The sequence below is a fragment of the Chelonus insularis genome, unplaced genomic scaffold, assembly GCF_013357705.1.
Source record: "Chelonus insularis isolate UGA/USDA-ARS -01 unplaced genomic scaffold, ASM1335770v1 scaffold_277_pilon, whole genome shotgun sequence".
NCBI lineage: Eukaryota > Metazoa > Arthropoda > Insecta > Hymenoptera > Braconidae > Chelonus > Chelonus insularis.
Window position 1 is genome coordinate 714,552 of NW_023276791.1, and position 25,354 is coordinate 739,905.

The window sequence follows — 25,354 nt, forward strand, 5'->3', positions numbered from 1 at the left end:
ATTCCTCATTAAATATCACGAAAAAAAATTATTAAATTGCTGCTGAATAACTCGCTAATTTACTCACAATTAATTCAAGAGTTTTGTAATTTTATTTCTTAATGTTACATTAAATATTCATTATGACTTGTAAATGTCTTATAGAAGACAAATTATTTACATCTATAAATATCTTAAATATTTCTCAAAAAATTATATATTCTTAATACTCATTTATTTTAATCATTTAATATTTTATTTAAAAATAAAATTTATTTAACATCAACTTCTCTTTTATAGATCTAAAAAAATAAACAAAACCTAATTGATTTTATAAAAATATTTTTCCACAAGTTTTCAAGTAATTTATAAATAAAAAAAAATGCAGTGTATGTATTGTAGATTATTTGCAAAAAATTCAATTGTAAAATTGCAGTAGGAAATGTAGAGAAAAAAAAGATAAATAATGAATTCCTCCAATTACTTTCATTAGTGAAGTTAACTATTCACTTAAATTTATCTCAACAGATCGATTAAGTTAATTCTGTCGGATTCCTAAAAATGCTAATGACTTGGCGACGTCATACGAGCACGTAAATAAGAGAAAGAAATGAAGATAAAGAGAGGAAAGACGCATCTTGCTATGGGAATAATGGACGTAGTTTGTCGAAGGGGTCGAAGAGGTAGAGGAGAAGGATGAGGACTCGTCGCGATCTCGAGTCTACCAGTTTTTCTCGCGATGCCCCGAGGGGCCGGCGGTCAGACTTGACTGTCTATAATGCATTACGCATGCACACTGGGGATGCAGTCGCCCGCGCGTCTCGAGACATCCAAGTATCCTCGTGATCGCGTCATTTCCAGTTGTGTCGTTGCATCGAGAACGAGGGGAATATTGGATGGATTATATTCAGCAACATTGTATCGTTGTATCACTCGCACTCACGCACTCGATCGTACGCACGCGAATGTCAGCGATCGCGCATAGCATTGGCGTTTGCCTCCGCCAATCGGGTTATCGGGCGACGAATCCACCCCTCCCAACAGCGCAAGCGGCAGGCACAGCAGTTTGCTTTAAAGATTTTTTTCACTGAGACTGCATCCCGCGCGCGAGAGACCAGCAGCCGCGAACGAGCTGAAGAATAACTCGACGAAAGAGAGAAAAGGTATCAAAGGGTGCCGAGTATGTACATTTCAAACGAATGCGCATTCGTATTGTACTCAATCATGTATATTTTTAGAATTTTTATTGTTAAATATGGATTTATGCTCCTTTTTCAAATCCTATTTACATCGTCGTAATTTAGATATTTTATTAAGCAACATACCGAGTTTCATCTTTCATTTATTTATTTGAATAATCAAAATGATTTAGAGAATTTAATTATTCATTTGCAAACAGACAAAATAATTTTTTATTATATAGATAAATATATTCTTGTTACTTATTTTCAAATACATTGATAATTATCGGAAAAATTCAAAAAATTTAATTTCTCTCAATGCAGAATTAATCATTGTTTTAGGAGTTGTTTTAGGGGTAATTACTCATAAATTTATGAGCAATGTAACAATTGAAGTTTCCTAAATTTGTGTAGGAGAATACGGGGCAAAACAGATCCCTTAAAGCTGTCAAAAAAAATTCATACCAATATGAAAATATTTATTTGTTTTAATTACATTATTATGTATATCACAAATTTTTTAATTCAGAAATCTGTCTTGTCTCAGGTTCCTTTATTTTTAATCATTATAGAAGATAAAAATAATTGAATCATAATGTTTGTTACCGTTGGTAATAAATGTCCTAACTTTTAAGACAAACTCTTAAGAAAAATCTAATTTTATTTCTACTTATTTAATTTATTCATTTATCATTTTATAATTAAATGTATAAGTCTGATACTTGAATCAATCAACTCAAAACTCTTAATTTATTCAATTTGAACTTCATTCCCATTTTAATTTCATTTTCCATGGAAAAATATTATCAAATAATTTATTATGATAATTTATTCAATTTTATAAAAATAATAAACATTGTATCAAGTTTAATTCGAATTTAAACGTGTAAAAACGACTGCAGTTGAATTAATAAAACTTAATCACCTTGTTCAGAATAATATTTAAATCTTTTTGCAAATAATTTACCACAAAGCTTAGCTAAATTTGAAGCAAAACATTTTTTGTTAGTCATTAATCACCATCTGCCTTTGGAAATTAAGATTGATGATGAATATTACAATAATGACTCGATGTGCATTTTACATAATTAACCATGAGATCGTTACTTGGATAAAATAAATCCAAAGGAAATTGAAAAAAGCTCAAGAGAGAGAATATTTAAATATTCATTTAAATGAAGTTATACGAAGAAAAATCGTTATGGGAAAATACTTAAGAACGTTTACGTATAGTGCACTGTATAATAGATTAATTAGCCCATAAAGTTACGTTTTCGAACAACTACCAATGAATAACTTTCAACAGAAATTACATTGTAATATTTATTATTTCATTCATTTCCCACAGAAAAAAAATTTATTACTTCTTGTTAATCCATTTTCTAAATGCAATGCATACTTTAATATGCATAAGAATGCAATATTACAACAAAGTCTATGCAATGATTAATTACATTAAAATAATGTAAGCCACAAGTTTAATATTTTTTCAAAGAATAAATTATCTTTCTCATTCAATTAATATAATAAATAGCTTCTAAATAATTTTTAAGTGGCCTATTTACTTCCAAGATAACATCAACAGTAAAAGTAACATTCCCTTAGTGACCAATTACCTTATCTCATTCATTGAAAATTGCCCTTTTACGATAATTATTCCTCCAAAATGTCCAATTTTATATCACTTAATGAGACTTTTAATAAAAAAAAACCACGAAATAATTTCAACAATTATTTAAAAACCATGTTCTTCTTGAAGGGTTTAAATAATCGTAACTTAAAGTTACATGACTTAAGCCTCTTTTCTTGCTTGCTCTGGTTCTCTTGCATCAACAAAGGGTGACACACGCTTAAAGCGTCTGTCACGGAAACGAAAAAAATTGCGTAACGGTAGCGGTGGCTTTTGTTAGTCTCGCACGTAAAATGCAGTCGGGGAAAAGTTTAAAATGTTTAAGGAAGGGTGTGGTGTTCGCTTAGAACTAAGGAGAGTGGGGTGAAAGGGGAAATGAACGTGAAGGTAGAGAGTGAGGGTTGTACAAGAGGGTGTCCCAGCTACGAATTTTCCTACATATATATGAGCGTGTGCGCGGCACGAACCCCGCACGTACTCTTATTGTGCGCGTGCGTGTATGAAATTGTGATTGAATGTGTTAGTAATCATATACATACATACATATGTATTTAGTAGGAAGTTGAGAGTTAGGACAGACGCAGATGCTCGTTCAGAAACAGCCAAATGGATGAGTAAATGCCGATGACGTGTGTCTAGCTATTGTGATTTTAAAATTTTGAAACCCAAGCTTTACTTCTCCCCTTAATTTTACCCTTTTGCGATATACCCATTGGAGTATCTATATTTAACGTAAGCCAATACTACACATCCGCTTGTTCATAAAAATATTATTTTTCTTTATTATTTAATATATTATACAGGTAATCCTTATATCAGATTATGCATCTCTTAAGAAATTTTATGTTTACATTTTTTTTTCTTCTTTCCTCTGATGTGTAAAAAATATTCAAAGCTACTTTCGAGTTATCACATACCTGAACTAGGGTAGATAACCCATATCGATTATCAATGGAATATTTATTATCATAATAATAAAAGATTAATCAATTGATGATTTTTTATTTTTATTCGAATTCTTCATCGTATTAAATAAGAGCAATAATCATTTTTATCTTTCATTAAGAGTATCGAGAAATATAAGAATATAATAGAAACAAATTAATATGTTGAAAGAAAAATTTTTTTAGGAATTTAAATGAAGAAAAATGAATTATTTCTTTGAGTTATAAGGGGATTATTGGAGTGAACCATTTTTTAGGATATGTAAATTGAACCAATGGGGATGAAAGGGTTCTTAAACCAACCCCTTTCGTTTTAAAGTCTTCAAAATGGCGTCGACTCACATGCAGATTGGTTAGGTGTTCTGAAATGTATGAATATATAAGAGGGAAAAAAACTACCTTTTCATTGAAGGGCGGTTCGCGCTTGCGCTTGGATTCTTCAACTCTGCATTCTTGCGCATAAAAAAAATTTTTTTACTTCTATTATTTATAGTTCACTACCTTTTATTTACCAGATGAATTTTAAATAAAAAAAAAAACAAACAAACATTTACTGTTTATTTCAAAATTTTATTTATCATTTTTTCCTTGATTTGATTGGAAAGTTACAAGATTTTTATTGATATTAATTAAAATATGTAAATTTATGTAATATCTAAAAAAGATAAATTCGAGTGATAATATGGTAGAGATTAGGCCAGTCTGGCTATTTTTGATATCAATTTAAAAAAAAATACAAGATTAAAGGTCATTCACTTATGGAGAAATTAAATAAAATTTGTTACGTTAATTAATTTGTTATGACAATGAGTTTGGAGATTATGATAAAATTTTTATCAAAATCAAATAAGTTAAAATAATAATTATAAAAATATTATTTCATCAACATTAGTTTTTCTTTGAAAATAAAAATATTTTTTATTTAATTTTTATTATGTCTCATTGATTATCAATGACCAAAATATATCTCATCTATTCTAAAATATATAATTTTACATATTTAATTTAGCTTTTATGTACAGATATGTTAAAAATAGCCGACATCCGTTCGTATTCTTTATGTACTTTTCCTCATCATAATTTTGTCCCTTCTAAAATCTTGAATAAATAGCTATCAATCAAACGATCTGTATAGTCCCTCGTCATAAATTAATAGCGGCATGATTCAGATATCACAAAGGCCGGACGTGTTGACAATAAATTGATAGAATGCTAATAAATCCTTGAGATCATTAGAAATTAAAATGATAATAATTCTCCACCAAGAAATATATTCTGGAAAGTTAATTTTAAAAATAAATGCAAAAAGTCAGATGATAAAAAAACATAAGGTGTTGCAATGAAGTAGTATGAAAAGGACTTGAGAGGGTTTTCTTCGTCGACTTCTGTGTCCTAAACACGATTCAATTTAGCTACTACCCTTGGGTCCACCTTCAAAGAAGAATCACCATCGACAAGCACCCTCGTCTGTAGACCAGAGAAGTCCACGCTCTACTATTAATCTTATATCGAACGCCGTTTGTACCCACTCCATACATTTTCCCTTTAGTGGATGAGAAGAAAGAATTTTCAATTTTCCATCCTGGCTCTCTATCTAAAAATCATAGACCAGAAAAAAGAAATCATTTTGAGCAGCATTACCATGGCCAATTGTAGAAAGAGCTATTTTATTTTATTTGATTCTAAAATTGGCTCTACTGTAAAATAACAAACTAAAATAAGACAATGGAAAAGTGATTTGCAGATTTTCCTTTGCGGTTTATCCTAAATGAACATAAAACGAAGCTATCCATTGGCGCGAACAAGCACCAGCGAGGTCCATTATGCTGAACCAGTGAAGGGTCTTGGGTTGAGTTGGGTCAGCCAATTCTCTAGGGGGTCGTTAAAGAGAAATACACCCGAATGCAAGGTGGCCACCAACACTGTATGCTGCGTGGAAGTTGGCTTGTACGATGGACGCCAAGTCCTGGTTTCCAACCAACCCCTCCTTGCTCTTCATCAACCCCTTTTCCAAACTCCACCCCAGGAAACTTTCGTGTGTAGGTAAATCGTTGTTATCTGGACAGTGATAAACCCGTGAATGGACTTACGCCGAGTCTGACGAATGGTGGTTCCGAATGCAAGAAGAGGGAATCTAAGAGGGTGTATACTGGAGTCATTCGGATTGTACAATAGTATAAAATAAAAAAAAGCTTCGTGGATATAAATTGCCAAATGCTGTTTAAAATTAGTCTTTAAGATAGAAAAATTGTTTAAAAAAAAATTCAACAAAAACGTTTCTTTGATTTTATTAAAAGAAGTAATTAAATTTCATGAGGGTGAGTTTTAGATATATATAAGGGGTTGGAGTTGAGGCATGCAAACACCATACAAGATTAAAGGAGTCATTGGCTCGTGCAAGCTACTTTAAGAGTATCTTGAAAAAAAATTCAATGAAGATATACTGCCTGAGGCTCTTTTCATCCAACCCCTTAGAGCAAACACCAAGACGGTGTTCTCAATATTTCCAATAAAAATTGCTCAACTTGAGTAATCGAACTGCCATTACAATTGAATCAAAACTGTCTGCTTTATGACTTTACTTTCCAAATTTTCAAATATATATCACAGACGTAATTGACAAAAAATATATCACAGACAGGGGTTGAAAGAGAAAAGAAATGATATTAATGTTTTTCTGAACGACTAAAATTCTAATTTATTATTAAGAATTCAGGCAACATCGCAATCGAGGTTATTCCTTGGATATTGATTAGCCGACGCCCTTAGTTAGCGCCATTGCCACTACTTACATTCCACCCTCTCTTTTCTTTTCTTATCTCTTCTTTGTTTTATTTTACGTCTCATCAGCATTTTTATCCTTCTCGTTTTCTCATTCATACTCCTCCAAATGTTACTATCTTTATTCTCCTTTCTTTATTTCCGGATAAAACCACCCTTCTTACGCAGCTGCATCACTTATAAGTAAATCCTCAGCATAATAGAAGCATCATAGAAAATGAACATTAATCAAGGAAAAATATTTTCATTTATATTATGTGGTTTTATTTTTCATATCATGATTTCCATATTTAATATTAATTTATTCTTCAAGAAATGATGCATAAAAAAATAATACAACCTTCTTTTCTATTAATAATATTTAAAGATTAATGTTGATAAATAATTATAGAAGGTTTTTGAACATGACAAAAATAATTTTATCCCATTAATTATAAATTGCATATGAAGTAGAGCAGAAGAGAAGTAATTTTAATAATAAAGATAAATTTTATTTTTAATGCTAACGAATCATGATGAGGCAAATTGATCAGAAATCCAAATGGAATAATGTAGTTACTTACACATATTTATATATATCATCTAGATAATACAGAACCGATCGATTTTTCCTATGTAATTAGACACTGCAGCCTGAAACAACATCAAAAGGGGGTCATTGTTCCCTAGAAACTATAAGAAAAAAGGGAAAGCTGGGAAAATTAACGATTCTACACATACATAAAGTAAAATATTCTAGGGATGTATATGTACTTTTATCAAGGGGAGCGTTTGCTAATTACAAGAATACCAAGGGGGAGAAAAATCATTTCTGCAGTAAGATTCTTCATATGTATACAAAACTGTCTAGTAACATAAGGCTCTAAAGCATTTGTGTTATTACATTAAGCTTCTACGTTAAATATAACTTATTTAGATACCAAGCACTTTTCTCATTTACTTCATCTGTCAATATTTTATTTTTATTCTTTCCCATGTGAATTATAATACTCTATGGTTCCATTATTTTCTTTATTAATGATTATGTGATAGTATTGGATGTGAACTAGAATATTAAATAAATAAATAATATTTTTTGTTATAGGAAAAGTGTGGAGAGGTGACAGTGAAGTCACGTGGAGGACTGAACAGCAGCAACAGAATTTCAAAAGAACATCACCCTTGAGTGTTTGTGCAATGACAACGACAACGACTGTTGCTGCTACAACGACTACTAGTACTGGAGTCACATCACACCCACACCTGTCACCTTTAATTGCTGTTCCTGTTACTACTCCTGATCAGAGGACTACCATCACCTTGCAAGCCAAACAAGGTGTTTCTCCAGGTAAGAACACTTTGATAATAGCTATAAATATGCTATCATGAATTGAAGAAAAATCTTGAAATAGTTGGTATAAAACAGCAGTACATTAAAGGGTGAATATTTAAATGACTTAAGAGCATACATTCCTTGAGTTATGTCACCCTTAAAATCGTCTTGTAGTCTGTTCAGTTTTTCCTAAGGGTAGAAACCGCTACGTTGAGTGGCACTTTCGTGAGGGTGAATAAGACGATTTTCAAGCGAAGCTCTTTAAATAATGCAATAAACCTGATGTCATTTGCTGGACAATGTCGAGCTCCTCTTACTAAAATAGAGACGTAAAGTGGTCTTAAATCTCCAGATTTATTCTTCAAATATTTTCTCTTTAATTTTGTTTGATAAAAAAGAGAACTTTTATAAAAATTGCATAAATGATTTATCTTCAAATCAAATGTCTCGGGAGATTTTTATTTATTCTTGGAATTTATTCTAAAAATGTGGAAATCAATAGAGTATGCAAGGAAAATGCGACAATACAATATAACTATATATATTTGGCTATTTGTTTTGTGACAATGTACACTTGAACGTTATGTTGGGGATGTGGGAAAGGTATCGATCCGCGCCGGAAGCTCGGAGCAATCCGAAAAAGCGGAAGGGCAGAGAGCGAAGATATCGACGATGGCTCGTTTCGTTTGCTTAAATAAACATTGGTTGGACAATGGATCGGGAAAAGAGAGAGAGTGCCGCGGAACCCGCGGTCCTTAGGGGCTACTCTTTTTGAGAAAGAACCTTGTCGCCGACAAGAGACTCAATAAAGCTAAGGCGCGAGTGAGAGACAGAGATAGACTACTAAGACCGACTACTTCGCGGCATGTTTAATGCATCGTTCAACATTTCCATGTCAAACATTGCTTTGACTCGCGGAATTTAAAACCATCTGGAAACCCGTTGGATGCTATAAACTCGTCGCTTCGAAATTCATATGTATTCGTATATGGGCAAAGGAATATAACTTTGCTTTACTACATGAGAAAAACTAGCTATCTTTATTTATCATTTTTCAATATATTCGAGATAACATTTTAAATTTTTCCTTTTAAAATGGAAAATTTTTTACTATCAATATTTTAAACTTTAGTAGGAGTCATAATGGAACTTATTGCAATCTTTTATTATAAATATTAACAAGATTGGAACCTTTTTAAAAGTATTGTTGTAATAAGATCGTTATTTTATTCATCAAAAATATTCTATCAATAGGAAAAGGAGTAGAAAAGCTTTTAATAATAAATTAATTATTAAATTATTTAATATTGATGAATTTTTATACATTAATAAATAGAAAGTGTTATGAGCATTTTCAAGCTTGCTTTAATAAATTAATACACCTTTTTTAGCATTTTATCTTGCCCTTGCAGTCCACTTTACTCTTCCTTCCCTAAAAAGAAAGCATTAAAATTCGTTGCGAAATACCCAAGCAGGGCAGGATTGGGCCCATGACTGCAGTTGGGCCACAATTGGCTACAGTTGAGTCATGACTAAATAATAACTCCATTTAATGATCAATCGGGTAGTGATAATTAATACAACTATTTGGACCAGTAGTATTATTATAGCTGCAGAATCACTGAAAATATTTTATTTCAATACACTTGAAATTTTTTTTTAATTGACGTCACCCATTTAATTAACATTGTAGTCACTTTTTAAATATTCCCAAATGTATTAAAAGTGATTAAATTATTAATCAAATGGATGACGTTATCTTTAAAACACTTTAAGTGTATTAAAATAAAACACTACAATTTGCAATGCAATAGCTCAGATAAATTCAACTATTTTGGAAATAAAGTGGTAAAAAATTTTGAAATTTTGCACAAAGTGAATTCGAATTGTTAAATTTTATTTAACAATAATTGTTATCATTTATCTAAAAATTTTATTTCATCTTAGGTTTCCTCCATACTATACTATTATTAATTATAAAATATCTTTCAATGGGTTTTTCAAACAAACATATTGATGGATAAAATTAAAAAAAAATTTCGAAAGTATGGTACTTTTATAAATCTTAATATCATTAAATTTTAATGCAAAAAATGATTTAAAAATTTCATGATCAACTATTAGAGTTAGAGATGAATTATAATTTTCATTTAAATATTTTATCTGCAAAAATAAATATATGAAAGACGAATGATTTTCTTTCTAATAAAATTGAATTTTGATTGGTCATATATCTGTATATTAAACGACTGCTGGACGACCGATAACATGCGTGCTTCCCTTTTACACTCTGGACAGAAGAAGAACGATTTTCAAAGCATGCTGAGAGGGTCACTTGAAATATGAACACGCGAAGGACGTTCCTGTGGGGCCGCGCGTGCCACGTGTTGTATAAGATTGCCACTCTGTTTAAGGCTATACGCATGGTCACTTCATTGAATCCTTCCATAATCCTGCCCTATTCCATCAAATAAACAAAAAGAAAAAAAAACCAAGAATAATAGAAAATGCCACAAAAGCGTTTAATGAGAATCGCTCTGCACGAATGATATTTGTGAAAGAAAATCATACAAAATTTAACAGGAGGTACACAGTTAGGAATTGAAAAAGAAAAATTTTTTTTACACTGTATATAAAAAATTGACGACTCTAATACTATCAATACACACATGCTGTTGGTTTATACCATGCTCTTTTTTGTGATTTCATAAAATCAGTGTCCGAGTCGACACGCAAGGGATAAGATGCTCATACGCAGTAGAGAAGGGGTGACTTTGAAATATTGACTACATAGATTTCAACTATTATTGTCGAGTGTAAAACACGGCGACATTTGGCGCTAAATCGATCAGGGGCTTGTACGCCGGGTGGTGTGGAAAAATAAATATCTAGCTAAAGTGAACTCACTTTAATAACATAAGACGAATGTATGAGAATATAAATAGTTGTAGAAAAAGAACAATTAATTATTCTTAATCGAAAGCTAAATCTCCATTTCCATGGACCGAAATATTAATTTATAATAAATAATGAGAGAGTAAAAATGTTGAAGGGGATGAAGAAAGAAATTATATATTGAATGAAAAGTCTTTTGTTCTGGTATCAATAATCCTGATCTTGTGATCCAAATTGAATTCTGATTTACGTAGTGGGTTTTGATGCCAGAATATTCCATAAAGTTGAAAATAATTCAAAATAGTTTGGGAAAATTAAAATCACTGAAATATTTTATATCTCAGCGATAAAATATTAGAATTATCTCTGTAAAAGTTTTTCCAATATTGTGTCGGATAAATTCACAATAAGAATATAAATTTTAACGATTTATCGATTACTTGGTTGAGAATCGTTCTCGCGCAATAAGTTATTTTTGAGATCATAATTTTAGATAGGCCGATCTTCAGACTTTCGACGTTGGAAATGCTGGCGTGTAGGCAAATTGAGGTGAGATTGGAGGTCAGGATTCTGCCAACCGTTGAAGCATCGTCCGCCTCAGCTATTTATCGGGTGGCTTGAAAGTATTTTCAATCCTCTATTTAATTTACCAACTACCGATAGAGATCTAAAAATACTTGGGCTTAAATTTTTAACAATTAAATACTAAAGACATAAAGGATTTTAATGAAATGAAAAAATTTGTAATCAAGTCAATAAAATGGCCAAAGTAAATAGCACGAGATGAGTTCACCCGGTAGATAAATTTGCACTCACGCGTAATACCATGGATCTCAGTGTACAAGCTAACGTGATTATTATAAAGTCAATACGTTGCTAACTCATCAGCCGACTCCGCCCTCTAACAGCCCGGTAATATGCACCGGCCAAGAAGTCAGTAACGTTGTACAGTATTGGTACTTTCTTTTCCTCTTATATCTTCTCTTTTCCTCATTCTCTCCTGTAAAATACTTCACGTCTATATACTTTGTATTTTTATCAGTTAGAACCGTGTAAATTTGTTGCTTTTGACCAGTAACATATTTATTACTCTAAAACTACCAAACTCAACCAACTCCAGAAGAATTTAACATTTAATTCAAAAAGAAGCTAGAATAAATTCACTCTTAAACACCTGGATCAGTGGATCCTGCTAAAATATCACACTAGATATTCAATGGAAAATAAAAAGTCCTAAGAAGCATGACAGTTGATGCAGAAAAATAATCGATCAAGATCAAACAAAAAAAAACAAGAGTAGATTACTGTGTGATAATGTTGAAACAATATTTAGCGTGATACTATTTCCTTGATGGGCAGCTGATGAAGATGTTGGAGATAACAGTGAGGAGTCAGTTAAGTTTGGTAATTGAGACCAGTAAAAATTGCTTCCTTGGAAGGAGAATACGTTGAAAAGGGTATAAAAAATATATATATAGACGGTGTGCAAGCGGTTTTAGAGTCAGAGGTTAAACGGCGTGATTGAGTCTTGCTTACAAGGAGCCGCCCTCCGTTGCTTCTCTCGAGCCCTATACCACCTATATATACTTGATCAAAGGGAAAGAAAACCATAATGCAATTCGAGCTATAATACTTGACTTTAAATTGAAAAGATTGCCCGGGGGATGTGAGGGAGTATAAGAGTAAAAGACCGAGGGTGATATCTCAGTTCTTCCCTTGGGCCTTGTACACCAGGTTGCATATAGTTGACACTTTAAATCAACGTTTCACCTACCAGTTGTGTTGTTAAACCATATATTGTATTTCCATCAATTCACCCACCTATCGAAATGATCTAACGGAAACTTTTGAATTTTATTTGCCAGCTTGATGATTTATTTAATCTGATTAAAGTTTAGATCGTTCATTTTTGAAGGAGTTTTTCAATTTGTATTACAGTTGATGCGATGAGTTTACATGATAGTTGATCAGAGCATGCAATTAATACTCTGGCTTAATTATTTCTATTACAGTGATAAATTAATTTTCCATTTATAAATTATCACTTCTAGTTACAATAAATATTTATAGATTTAATTAAACATTATTTTTAATAATAAATATTCCATTAACAAAAATAGAAAAATTGTACTTTTAATTATACTTAGAATATCTTCACTGACTTAAAACTATAAACGTACTTACAGACTTAAGAATATTGATCCACAAACTCATCAATTCCATGATCAGTTTCTCTAAAATCTTTCACTGGAACAATCCTTTCTAGGATTAAGTTTTTATCTAATTTTAATAAATAATTTCTATCTGAAGTTACTGATGGCCATTCTACACCTTCAATACTATTATTTGCCATAGGATCTCTGAAGAAAATATCACCCTTTAACATCTTGAATCTTTAGTTAATTAAAATAAAAAAAAATTTTACTTACAAATATTTGGCAAAGTTTGTCCACATTGTTACAATTTTTTCCCTATACCTACCAATGTCACTGTTAAGATCAAGTGATTGATTTTTGTCTTTGACATAAAAAATATGAGCAATATCATCATCATGTCCACACCCATCTTCATCAATTCCTGCTATTCTATGCAATGATTTTGGATAATCAAAGGCATTACAATAATTATAAACAGTAGCATCAGTATATTGTCGTAGATAAAATATCATTTGATTGATGCCTTTGATAAAGAAATTGAAGTTTCTTTCTGTCTCCATAGGGTCATAGAAAAATGCGTATGCTCTTGTGTACATACTTTTTAACACTGTAAAGATATAAACACTTGCTCAAGATATCAAAATATTTATTTATAATTTACATACCTGAATAAAGACCAATAGACTCGTTATCAGTATAGCCTAGCATATGAGGTACATTGCTACCAAGTCTTGCTTTGTAAATTTTTGCAGGTGTATGACTTAAAAATGCATGATCTATTAAGGTAGACTCTTTAGTTGGTAAAAATGGAATAGTTCCCTGCAATTAAGAAAACAAATCATTAATAATAAATTATTTTATATTTCCAAAATAATTAATATTTACTTTTTTCATCATCTGTTGATGGGTAGTGTGAACAATCATGCTAAGACAATTTTTAAGTGGTCGACAAGTAGATTCTAATTTTGATCCAATTTTAAGTTCACTTTCAGATAAAATATCTCGAAATTCTCTACTCATATATTCTGCTTCGTATCTTTTTCTAAATGCCCAAGGATTAAAAGGTGATCCACTCATAGCAATTGATGCCCAAAATAATCCTAGATAGAAAAATAAAATTGATAAGTAAAGTGTTTTAAAGTATTTATTTATTATTTATTACCTCTCGATAATGGTGACAATCGATGTAATTCAACAGAAACTGCACCTGCATCTTTTCCAAAAATAGTTATCCTACTTGGATCACCACCAAATAATGCAATATGATTTTTAATCCATTCCAATGCTAGAAGTTGATCTTTCAAGCCCATGTTACCACTGATTTCATGATCATCTACTAGAAAACCAAATGCTCCTAGTCGATAGTTCATAGTTACAACCACTACATTTTTTTCAATTAAAAAATCTGGACCATATCTCGATTGATGATTGGAACCCCATAAGAATGCTCCATCATGAATCCATACCATCACTGCTCGCTGTTCAATATCCCTAGGAAAATCCACCTGCAAGACCATCATTGATTGATGTACTACTGTTTAAATTTTATTTGTTTATCACTTATCCTACCTCTGGTGTGTAAACGTTTAAATAGAGACAGTCTTCATCGCCTATCACTGATTTAGTATTTATGTCATATTGTAAGCACATGTGGCCATCTCGGTAAACAATATTTCTGACATCTTCAGCTTCATACTTAACTGGAGGCTACAAAAATTCCAATAAATAATTTCTTCTTTTTTCAACTTATTAATCCTTACCTTAAATCTTAGATCACCAACTGGTGGTTTAGCATAAGGTATCCCCTTGAAAGCAGAATACTCAACATTTCGCAAAGCTGTATGAAGTATCCTACCCTGTACAAGTTGATTCCGCACTAGAATAATTTTTGATTTTTTCTCTGCTTTATTGATGTTGATTAAACACACAAAAAACAAAAAACCAAAGAATAATTTGATCATCCAACAACGTAAGATCATTCTGAGATCGTAATAGGAACTTTAAAGAATGTGTTCACCGACAAAGTTCAATAGCAGTTGCCAAGAGTTTAATTTATAAGAAGAGAATTAATAGTGATGTTTAATGTTAGAAGTTGATCTATTATATACCAACCAACTGCGTGATCAGTTCATGTGGTAAACCCGATTACTAAACTAAAACTTTCAGTGGCCGTCAGTGTAAATATCAGTTTAAAAATGCGGAAGATTTCGTAAAATATACGATAAGAAATTATTACATTATTTACGCCTTGAAGAAAACCATAAATTATATCATCATTATTATTATTCAATATTATAGAATTCAATGTCGACTAATTTCGTTAAATTTAAAAATCCTATCCAAAATATCGCACAATTAATTTACTGTCACTCAATCAAGCATTTTATTGTATTTTTTAGTTCTGAATAATTTTGAAATTTTTCATGCTAAATAATATAATTCATCAACGTGTTTGAATTAACAGTAATTGAGAATGATTAATGAAAAAAGAAATTTTGATGGAAAAACATTTAGTAATGAGCTAGAAATAGATGATTCAACTAAGTCGAAATGGAAAATTAATCAAACATATCAATGACCGCTTTTGATAAATATTGACTTATAGATAAGTAGAAAAATAATTTTCTTTTATATCAACTATCGAAATAAACAAATATCTCTTCAACTGATCATTACACTTGTGAAAACATCATTAATGTCACTCAATGAATATTTTTTTTTCTTAATAATCTTTTGATTTCATGAATTTTTTATCAACTGAAAAAATAGCATCAACCTTCAAAAGGTATCTACATAACGAATCTGTTCAATGTGTTGATTATTAAGTAGTATCTCATTTTCTTATTCAAGCTGATGAGCTTACCATGATAGTCGAGACATGCAATTAATACTCGGTGTGAATCTTTTATTATGCCAGAAAGATCACAACATGCATCAATTGATACTTGACACGCAATAAGTAGTTACATGGGTATGCACTGCATTATCTTATAACTCATATCATTTGCATGTAATTAATTTTAATATTATATCTGCTTATTCCAAGGAATTCATTTTGGAAATAGTTCACTGAATAACATTTTTTGTTGAAGCAAGAAGCATGAAAGAACATTTTTCTATTTCTTTGGAGTAAAATTCTTTTTATTAATAGATTATTTTCAAGAATGGATTGCATAATTTATTGCAAATTTAACTAGAAGATTAGAAAATATACTCATGAATTGACTTCGTGATTTGTGGATTGTATTTAAGATAATGAAATTCTTAAAATTTTTATAATATCACGTTTTTGGATTCATTTTTATACTCTAAATATAACTGGATAATAAATAAATAATAATGACTACAATAACAATGGTCAAGATCTTTCAAATTAATATTGTAAAATATATGTGTGTCCATCTATAGATGGATTGACTAACAACAGTTTGTTAGTTAACGACGATTGCTTGACGATTAGATTGTTTATAGCAACGAGGGGAGAGTTTGTTTATCTCCAGTTTAAGACTGAGACTAGCTAACATTAGACGTCTTGTCTTTGTTTCTGTATTTGAATCTGTCATTTTTAATAAACTAACTTTTAATAATAGTTGTTCTCATTCTATTATTTTACAATATAATAAAGTAATATTAGATGCTATTTATTTACATCAGTGTACATAATATGGATGATATTTTTTAATGAAAGTCTATGTAATCTTTGAATGCTTGGCGAGCTTCACTCGAGTAAATCCAGTCATTTATTCTTTTTTTTTAATGTTGCTTTTTAATGTAAAATAATGTTTCAAATATTTTTTTACACTTTTGACGATGTCAATATGAATTTATTTTCATTAATATAATTAAATATTTTTTATTCCAAAGGATTATAACAAAATTTTCTGATCGAAATAAATAATTAACGTCTTTTAGATAATTTTTTACTTTATTTAATTATTTTATTATATTTTAAAAACTTTTGAACAAATAACTTTCCATAAATTTGTTTGACTAATTTATAGAATATTTTTTAACAGATTTAAAATTATAAACTCATATCATATTTAACAATTAATTATTGCATTATTTATAATTTAATTTAACGTTGTATCTTGATTAAATTTTATTCAAATTATTTAAAGATTTTAATGACTTGTCTCGTTTACAAGCTATCTTCTATAAACTCCTCCAAAGCAGTTCGACTAAGTTCTACAAGCCTTGGTGACTTATCAAATTCAAGATAATATCCATTTTTTTCCACTGGTGGCCATCTAAGATTTCCAATACTTGATGTGTCTGCCGTAACATTTCTAAACAATAAGATTCATTGTGTCAAATATTTATCACTCGATCGTTAAAATAAATAAACTACTTACAAGTACTTGGCAAAGTTGGTCCATAGTGTTACGATTCTCTCTCGGTGTTGAGCAAAGTCACTGTAGAGATCAAGTGGTTGATTTTTACCTTGCATATAAAAAATGTGAGCTACATCATCAGCATGTCCACAACCTTCTTTATTTATTCCTTCTAGTCTATGCAATGACTGGGGATAGTCAAATGAGTTTTCATATTTCCATACAGTAACACCTTCCTTCTTCTTGATGTATTTTAATGTTTGATCAATACCAGTGAAAAATTGCTGCTCAGATACAAGAGGCTCTGTAGCATCACTTATCGTTTTGCCAGTATATGCATAAACATAATAAAAAACTGGAGAAAAAATTTTCAATAAATAATCTAGCATTGAAAAGTATATGTTTGCTGCAATGATACATACTTTCTTTGATACCCATAAACTCATCAGAAGTGTATCCTATGATATGAGGTGCACTGCTAAACAATTTCCTCTTGTACAAAGTTCTTGGCATTTCAGTGAGAAAAGCTCCTGAAGATCCTGATTTTTCTACTGTTGGCATAAATGGTAGATGCATCTAGAAGCAACATAATAGATACTTTTATTTGTACCCCTAATGAGCTTTAAATTTTCTGATAACTTTTATTTTACAAACCATGACATTGAACTTGATTCAATACACTATAGTAGTTAATATTTAATACACAATTTAAGAATTAAATACCTGAGTTTTTATCATTTCATTAGCCAATCTCACAATATCATTAATAGGTGCTGCCTTTAATATTCTGACTTTTAATTCTGGTGTAAGACCCTCAATTGTTGCTTCACGAAGTAGCTGATAATAATTGTCGCCCATTACCTCCAAGAAAGATAAAGAACGATTTAGTCCAGGATAGCCTAGATCATCATCGAAAAGTTTTACTAATTCATCACTCATATCATCAGCAGTTTCTTTGTCAATGAAGGCCCATGGGTTGAGTGGTGATCCACTCATTGCTATTGATGCTCTGAATAATCCTAAGTAAATTCAATAAATTAATTTCTTTAAACAAAAAGCAATGATAAGCTTGGAAAAAGAAATAATTTATGCATTACCTTGCGATAATGGTGACAATCGATGCAACTCAACAGAAACAGCTCCAGCACTTTCTCCAAAAATGGTTACTTTATTTGGATCGCCACCAAAGTAAACAATATTATTTCGTACCCATTGCAGGGCCATTACTTGGTCTTTCAATCCCATATTACCTTTTATTAAATCATCAGAAGCTAAGAAACCAAGTGCTCCTAATCGGTAGTTCATAGCTACAACAACAACATTCTTTTCAATAAGATAATCTGGACCAAACTTGGTGCTGTTGATTGAATTCCACATAAAAGCTCCACCATGGATCCAAACCATGACAGCTCTTTTTTCAAATCCTCTTTTGAAGTTAACCTACTCATAATTACAATTAATGTTATTCTATTTGCTACATATTTAATTAATAAACTTTTTTACCTCTGGAGTGTAAACGTTCAAATAGAGACAATCTTCAGTGCCTAATACTTGATCGCTTCCTGCATTATATTGTACACACATATCTGGATCTTTTGTAGCTGAGAAAACTGATTGATAAAGAGGAGTACCTTTACCTTTTCGAGTGAATTTAACTGGTGGCTAATTATATAATAAATAACATGTAAATATTAAACGAACAACAATAGAAAGAATAAAATAATTGCCATTGTATTTACTTCAAATCGCAAATTCCCAACTGGTGGTTCTGCATAAGGAATTCCTTTAAATGATGAATATTCCATTTGTCTCAGCACCGTCTTTTCTACTACCCCCTTAAATAGACCGTCAAAACTTAGAATGGTTTTAGAAGGTCGAATCTTCGCTTCAACCAAGCACTGGATGCTGATAAATAAGAGAATAAGTTTAAATAATTTTGAATGATGTAAAATCATTTTGATAAAATTTAATTCTATTTCTAAAAGTTAAAAAGTTGATCCAGTTTTAAACTTCTATCAATCGATAATGAGTCTTATCAAAAAATGGATCTAATATATACTAACGATCTGATTATGAATGCATAATAAATTTGATCGATTGCTCAATGAAAACAATTTTTCAATGACTATTGATATTAAAATTATTACAAGAATGCGGAAAATATCATTAAGCTGATAAGCCATATTTATTTTTCAAGGGTGTATGAGTTTAAATGTGTTAAATCAAGTTTAGGTTCATGGAGGTTTATGTAGTTGCATGATAACAATTACACTCAACGTTTAACTCAATGTCAAGTCGTGCTAACGATAATTCAAATTGTTTTCATCATATCGGAAAATGCTTTCCACTTGAATGCATTTTTAAACATTACAGATACATTCGACATTCAGCCCAATGTCAAATTGTCTTATCAATAATTCGAGTATGTTTTATGATATCCGGTAATAATTTTTATTATTATACTTGTTTGAAGTTAGTGACCAATTTGTTTGATTTGACTGATGTCAAATATTTAAATAATATATTTTCTAAAAATCAAACAATGAAAATGATGAAGTACTCTACAAAATCAGTGAATATATTATAACTGATTCAATCAGTGGTTCAATTTACACTGAAAAATCAATGACTATTCACTGATTTTGCTGAGTATTTCATCATTTTCACTGTTTCCTTTTTAGAGAGTAGTAAATGAATTTAAAAAACACCCTTACAATTCTGAGGCAATTGGAAAGAAGAAGTGAATGGAATAAAATTTAACAAGACTACTCTTACAATGGATACAATATTGAATGCAGTTTATTGATATCAGCAAATACAAAACAGTTAATAATTATACACTGAATCCGTAAATAAATTCTTCAAAAGCTTCGCCAGCTTCTTGCAGAGTAGTTCCAGGCACGAGCTCCTGTTTCAAAGTATTTGGATCGTCTAATCTGAGTCGATAACCATGGAGGGTAGTTGGTATCCATCCATATTGAGTATTGGGTGTAGGGTTCCTAAAAGAAGTATACAACTCAATGAATACCTAACTTTTAATTATCTTCTGTTTTGAGAATAAAATGAATTCTACGTACAAAGTTTTGGCGAAGTTGGTCCATAATGTTACCATTTTATTTCTATGTCTAGCAATAGAACTGGTGCTGTCGGTAGGTTGGTTTTTACTACGAACATAAAATATATGAGCAATATCATCAGCATGGCCACATCCAGGTTCATTCAATCCAGCAACTTTGTGCAATGATTGTGGATAATCAAATGCATTAACATATGACCAAATTGGTGTATTTGGATAGTATGTGTTTAAATATTTTCGAGTTTGATCAATGCCTTGTTCGAAAAAGGCATCTGAAGCAGCAGCTTCTACGACTGATCTTAATCCAGATAATTTTTGATACATAGTTTTGAATACTAGAATAAATAATAAAGATATGAATGACTTTTAAGAACAAAAGAATATGTACGAACTAGTTATAAATTACATACTTGGAGCAATGCCAATAAACTCATCACTAGTGTACCCCAGGATATGAGGTACTGCATTGCATTGTCCACTCGTTAAAATATCTTTGGGTTTTTGAGTTATAAAAGCATTTCTGACACTGCTTGGTTCAATTGTTGGTAAAAATGGTATAGTCATCTGGAGTGGAAAGTGTTAAATAAATAATAACTATACATAACTAATAAATGTTTAGTTTCTAATAAATAGTTTACCTGTGAATTCATAAGTTGTTGGGTGGTTAAAGCAATTTTCTCTGTGCTTGCAGTTCTTAATTCCCGATAGATTTCTTTTCTAGTTGGTTCATTTTCATCATATTCTCGAACAACATCAACCAATTCATCCAAAAACGTATCCATAAGATTGAAGTCCATATGTTCACCTCGAGCATTGCCCCAATCTGCGCTCCAAGCTTTGATAAAGTCTTTGCTCATTTCATTAGAATCGCGTCGTGAAGCAAAAGCCCAAGGATTCAATGGTGATCCACTCATAGCTATTGAACCTCTAAATAGTCCTGAATAACAGACAATTCAATAAATTTGCATTCATGAAATTGAGAACTTAAACCTACTATATTACCTCTTGATTGTGGAGATAATCGATGTAACTCAACAGAAACAGCTCCAGCACTTTCTCCAAAGATGGTTACTTTATTTGGATCACCACCAAAGTAAGCAATGTTTTCTCGCACCCACTGTAGGGCCATTGCTTGATCTTTTAGACCCATATTTCCGCTGATTTTTTTACCAACAGCCAAGAAACCAAAGGCACCTAATCGATAATTTATTGATACAACAACCACATCTTTTTCTACTAGGAAGTCTGGACCAAAGTAAGATTTCTTCTTTGAACCCCACATGAATGCTCCACCATGGATCCAAACCATCACAGCTCTGTTTGTTCGCATATTTGAGTTAAAAACAACCTATCATACATATGTTATAATTAATTCCATGTTTATTATAACATTTATATCAACGTACCTCTGGTGTGTAGACATTTAAATACAGACAATCTTCACTTCCAATGACTTGTCTAGTCTCCACATCATATTGTGCACATACATTATTATCATATGTAGCTGACCAAAATCCAATGCTGTTTACTTTTACTGGTGGCTAAAAAAAAATAATAATTTCGTCAGTATTAATTGATAGCATGATAAATCTAAATACTTGCAGTCATACTTTAAATCTGAGATCTCCAACAGGTGATTGTGCATAAGGTATACCTAGAAACGATGAATATAGCATATTCTGACCAACCGTGTGGTCATAGAGACCTATGACTCGGCCAGTAGGAATTTGAACCACTCTTGTAAACTGAGCATTAATAATAGTTGTTAAAAAAATTGCTGAGAAGCACAATTTCAGTATTGCAAAATAGACTATCATCTTGAATAATACACCGACCTTTTTCTATAAATTAGAAAAAAAAGATGTACAATAATCGATCATTAGGAATCAGTTACTTATATAGCTAGTTCTAGGTTCAATTATCAATCAATGTTTAATCAGTTGTCAAATGCAAATTTTATTATGTTGACCAAAATTATTATTTTTTTATTTTATAGGAAACTGCAAATGGTATTATTTGATATTGAATTATTGTAAAAAGTGTTATCAATAATAAACCGGATGCTCTTATCATTGAATAAATTATATAAAGACTTTAAAATTATCATATTTATAGATACTTATGGTTCTAATTATTTTTAATATCAAAATGAGTTTACACACCTGTAATAACTAACATACCTTAGATTAAAAAACAAGAATCATTTTATCCAATTTTAGTCGTATTCATTATGAATGATTTTAGTGTTTCAATATAGGAAAATAATTATTATTGTATAATTTAAATTAATGAAGAATAAGAATGTTTGGTTTTTTACTGTTTTTTATGCAATTTTTATTTATATGAGAACTAATTTATTTTTTGGAGCAAAATTAATACTTAGCATTAAAGGATATAATTTATCAATTAATGTACAGTGGATTATTTAAATAAGTGTCTAAAATTATAAACACACATTTACATTATATAATTAAAATTTTTAACGGATAATACACAAAGTATTTCTATAAAACATTTATTGAAAAAATGAAACTTCTTTTTCTAATATTTTAAATAAAAGTTTATTACAAATAACTATTATTATATAATATAAATATTATAATTCATCTGCTCATTTATTTGACATCTAGAAAAATATTATTCCAGAATTAATATATCTTCCAATATATCACAAATTATTAAAACTCTTCGACCATTTTTAATTAAATTTTTCCTCGTTTTCATTGTTTGTAGCACGCGCCGGATTATTTATTAAGTTGATTAAACGATAAGTTTGGATATTAATTATTCTCCGCTGTCGAACGAATATATAAAAGATGCCGAATGAGCTACGGTGGGTGGAGAAAAGAAAATGAAGAGGATGAAAGAGATGAGTAGAATGTAGGCGAGATGATAAATCAGATAGGAAGTAGCAGCTGGTTCCCGGGAAATTGCCCTCTATTGTCCATCCACCACCGACCATGTTATTTTGGAAAATCATTCTTTAGCCTTTGCCTGCTAATTTCAGGCACTGTTCTTCTAAATTATTATTTGCTTCCTAAGAGTCCAGTTCAAGAGAATTATAAAACCATCTGGAATACGGTCTTCACCTCTAACCCACACACGCACACACACATTTTTATGAATAAAATAAAATTTATTCAAAAGAAGAAAAAAAAATATTTTTCTCCATATTTTGTCATTCAGTCATTTAAATATCTCTTCATTTTTTTTTTTGTGACATTTCCGAAAAAAATTAGAATTCATTTAGAGTCATTTCCACATTTATGTAAATTTTTTATACGATTATTTCTGATATACAATGTAAAGGATCTTAATAATTCGGATGTAGGGATTTTGAAAAGAATCTTTTTTAGTCGAGAATGTGGGAGCACGCATCAAAAACGTGGGCACGAGCGTAATGAGAGTCTTAAGTGTATTGTGTGAGGTCGAGCAGTAGACCCAACATTAGCATGTCACTCTCAAACTTGACTGACTCGTGTGCAAACGCCCTTTCTCCTATACCGGGTGTTCTACAACCAGTCCTCCGGGAATTAGAAAAATTTCATGACCCTCATCCAGGTAGTCGCTGCTGTCAGTTCTAATACCAAGCCATTACGAATTTTTGTATTCAAAGTAGTTATTTTGCAACCTCAGAATTGAACCTTATTATCTCCAGATCCTACAGATAAATGCTGAAAGAACAATTAAGCTATTATTTGAGATGATTATAATAAATATGATCTATTAAATAATTAGACTCGGGTAAATGACGTAAACAAGTAACTTACTGAATTTTTTTCAATAGAAAAAAGGTAGGCTTTTCATATACTAACTGATGAAGTTTACATCCTCTCTGTCTTCATTGACGACATGACCTCTGACCTTCAACTTGATCTCCACAGTCATAACACACGACTTGTAAGAGCAGTATCATCATCATCATATACAGGCCTACAATGAAACATCTAGCACAGTGCACCCCTTACAAATGTGATCGCTTGACCCCTGCTTTTTCTACCTTTGTTTGGAACAATACCCTCACTCGCCCTATCAACAACTCAGCTACCTGAAACTCCTCTGCTACTGCTGGTCATCTCTTTTTCGCCTTTTATATAATTGGGATTATAAACATTATTTTGCTCTCATTGTCATCACACAATATTACAAATAATCCTTACGTAAATTTATTCATTTTTATTCTTTTTTTATTATCATCATCAAATCAACTGGTATTTATTTTATTTTTAAAACCTCAAATATTTTTTTTTTTTTAAATATAACGTTATGTTAAATGCTATTGTATATTAGGAAGAGAGTTTGTTTTTTATTGTTCAACTAATCGTGATAATTTTTCTAGATAGTTTAAGCAGAGCTTAAAATTCCAAAGGGTTTTTTCAAAATATCCCAAGCCAGATGGAAAGGTTTTGACACGCGGTAAAATGGTCCTTTCAAAGTCGCGTGGCTTTAGAAATTGTTTCAAAAGGACTATATTGACAGTCCCGGAAATTTGTCACCATAGCGGGTTTACCCCAAATGCGTACAATTAAACCAATAATTCACATTGGAACAGTAACCGAGCATCACTCGCGCCACATTTAAGTTTAATATGTGAATGTATGTATGTACGTTTAAAGACAGGATGTTAAAAATCTATGCTCTAGATTTTCAAGTGTATAGCACGTTTGTCGAGAAGGTAGTTTGTGAGTTTTCGTAACAATAATGGCCACTGGCCATCGGCCATCCTTGAATATATATTCCACCCTACCGATGATTCAATTCGACAATAGACCATTCTGCTGGACAATGCTCCGGTCAAATGCAGCGAGCACGGGGGGATAATACAGATGAGCTAAGAGAGAAAAAGGCCACAGGGAGATTCTGCCGGCTGACCCTAAGTCCTTTCAGCGTGGGTGTATTCTGCATCAATGTTGCAAGCATCTCAATTCAGACAATCAGACTAAAATTTACGAATAAAATTTTTAGCTTCAATGCATTGCTATAATAAAACATTTTTGCACTTGATTTACTTCAAACTTTCGTACATTGATGACTGATGTGATGATTTGCAATTTGTGATTATTTTA

The 25,354-nt window shown here is 31.0% G+C and overlaps 2 protein-coding genes across 3 annotated transcripts in view; one reads left to right on the top strand and one right to left on the bottom strand.

Moving 5' to 3' along the window:
- The window catches only part of LOC118073252 (POU domain protein 2-like), a 95,896-nt gene that overhangs the window by 37,870 nt on the left and 32,672 nt on the right, over positions 1-25,354 (top strand). For both annotated transcript variants that reach the window (XM_035093642.1, XM_035093643.1), the window contains exon 3: positions 7,600-7,842. In XM_035093642.1, coding sequence (XP_034949533.1) covers positions 7,600-7,842 — 243 coding nt within the window. The remainder of the gene's footprint in view (positions 1-7,599; positions 7,843-25,354) is intronic.
- Positions 12,884-15,006, bottom strand: LOC118073254 (juvenile hormone esterase-like). Its single transcript, XM_035093645.1, has 7 exons — positions 14,639-15,006; positions 14,448-14,585; positions 14,041-14,383; positions 13,764-13,978; positions 13,544-13,697; positions 13,152-13,485; positions 12,884-13,082 (listed from the first exon to the last, which is right to left on the bottom strand). The coding sequence occupies exons 1-7, from the start codon at positions 14,855-14,857 to the stop codon at positions 12,911-12,913; spliced, it is 1,575 nt and encodes a 524-aa protein (XP_034949536.1). The 5' UTR covers positions 14,858-15,006; the 3' UTR covers positions 12,884-12,910.

What these genes read in the sequence shown, in the direction of transcription:
- LOC118073254 (XM_035093645.1), bottom strand. Translation starts at nt 14,857, where the DNA reads ATGATCTTACGTTGTTGGATGATCAAATTATTCTTTGGTTTTTTGTTT. An exon ending in TTGGTGATCTAAGATTTAAG is followed by an intron (nt 14,586 to 14,638) that starts GTAAGGATTAAT and finishes GAATTTTTGTAG; the next exon opens with CCTCCAGTTAAGTATGAAGC. An exon ending in ATTGTCACCATTATCGAGAG is followed by an intron (nt 13,979 to 14,040) that starts GTAATAAATAAT and finishes TTTTCTATCTAG; the next exon opens with GATTATTTTGGGCATCAATT.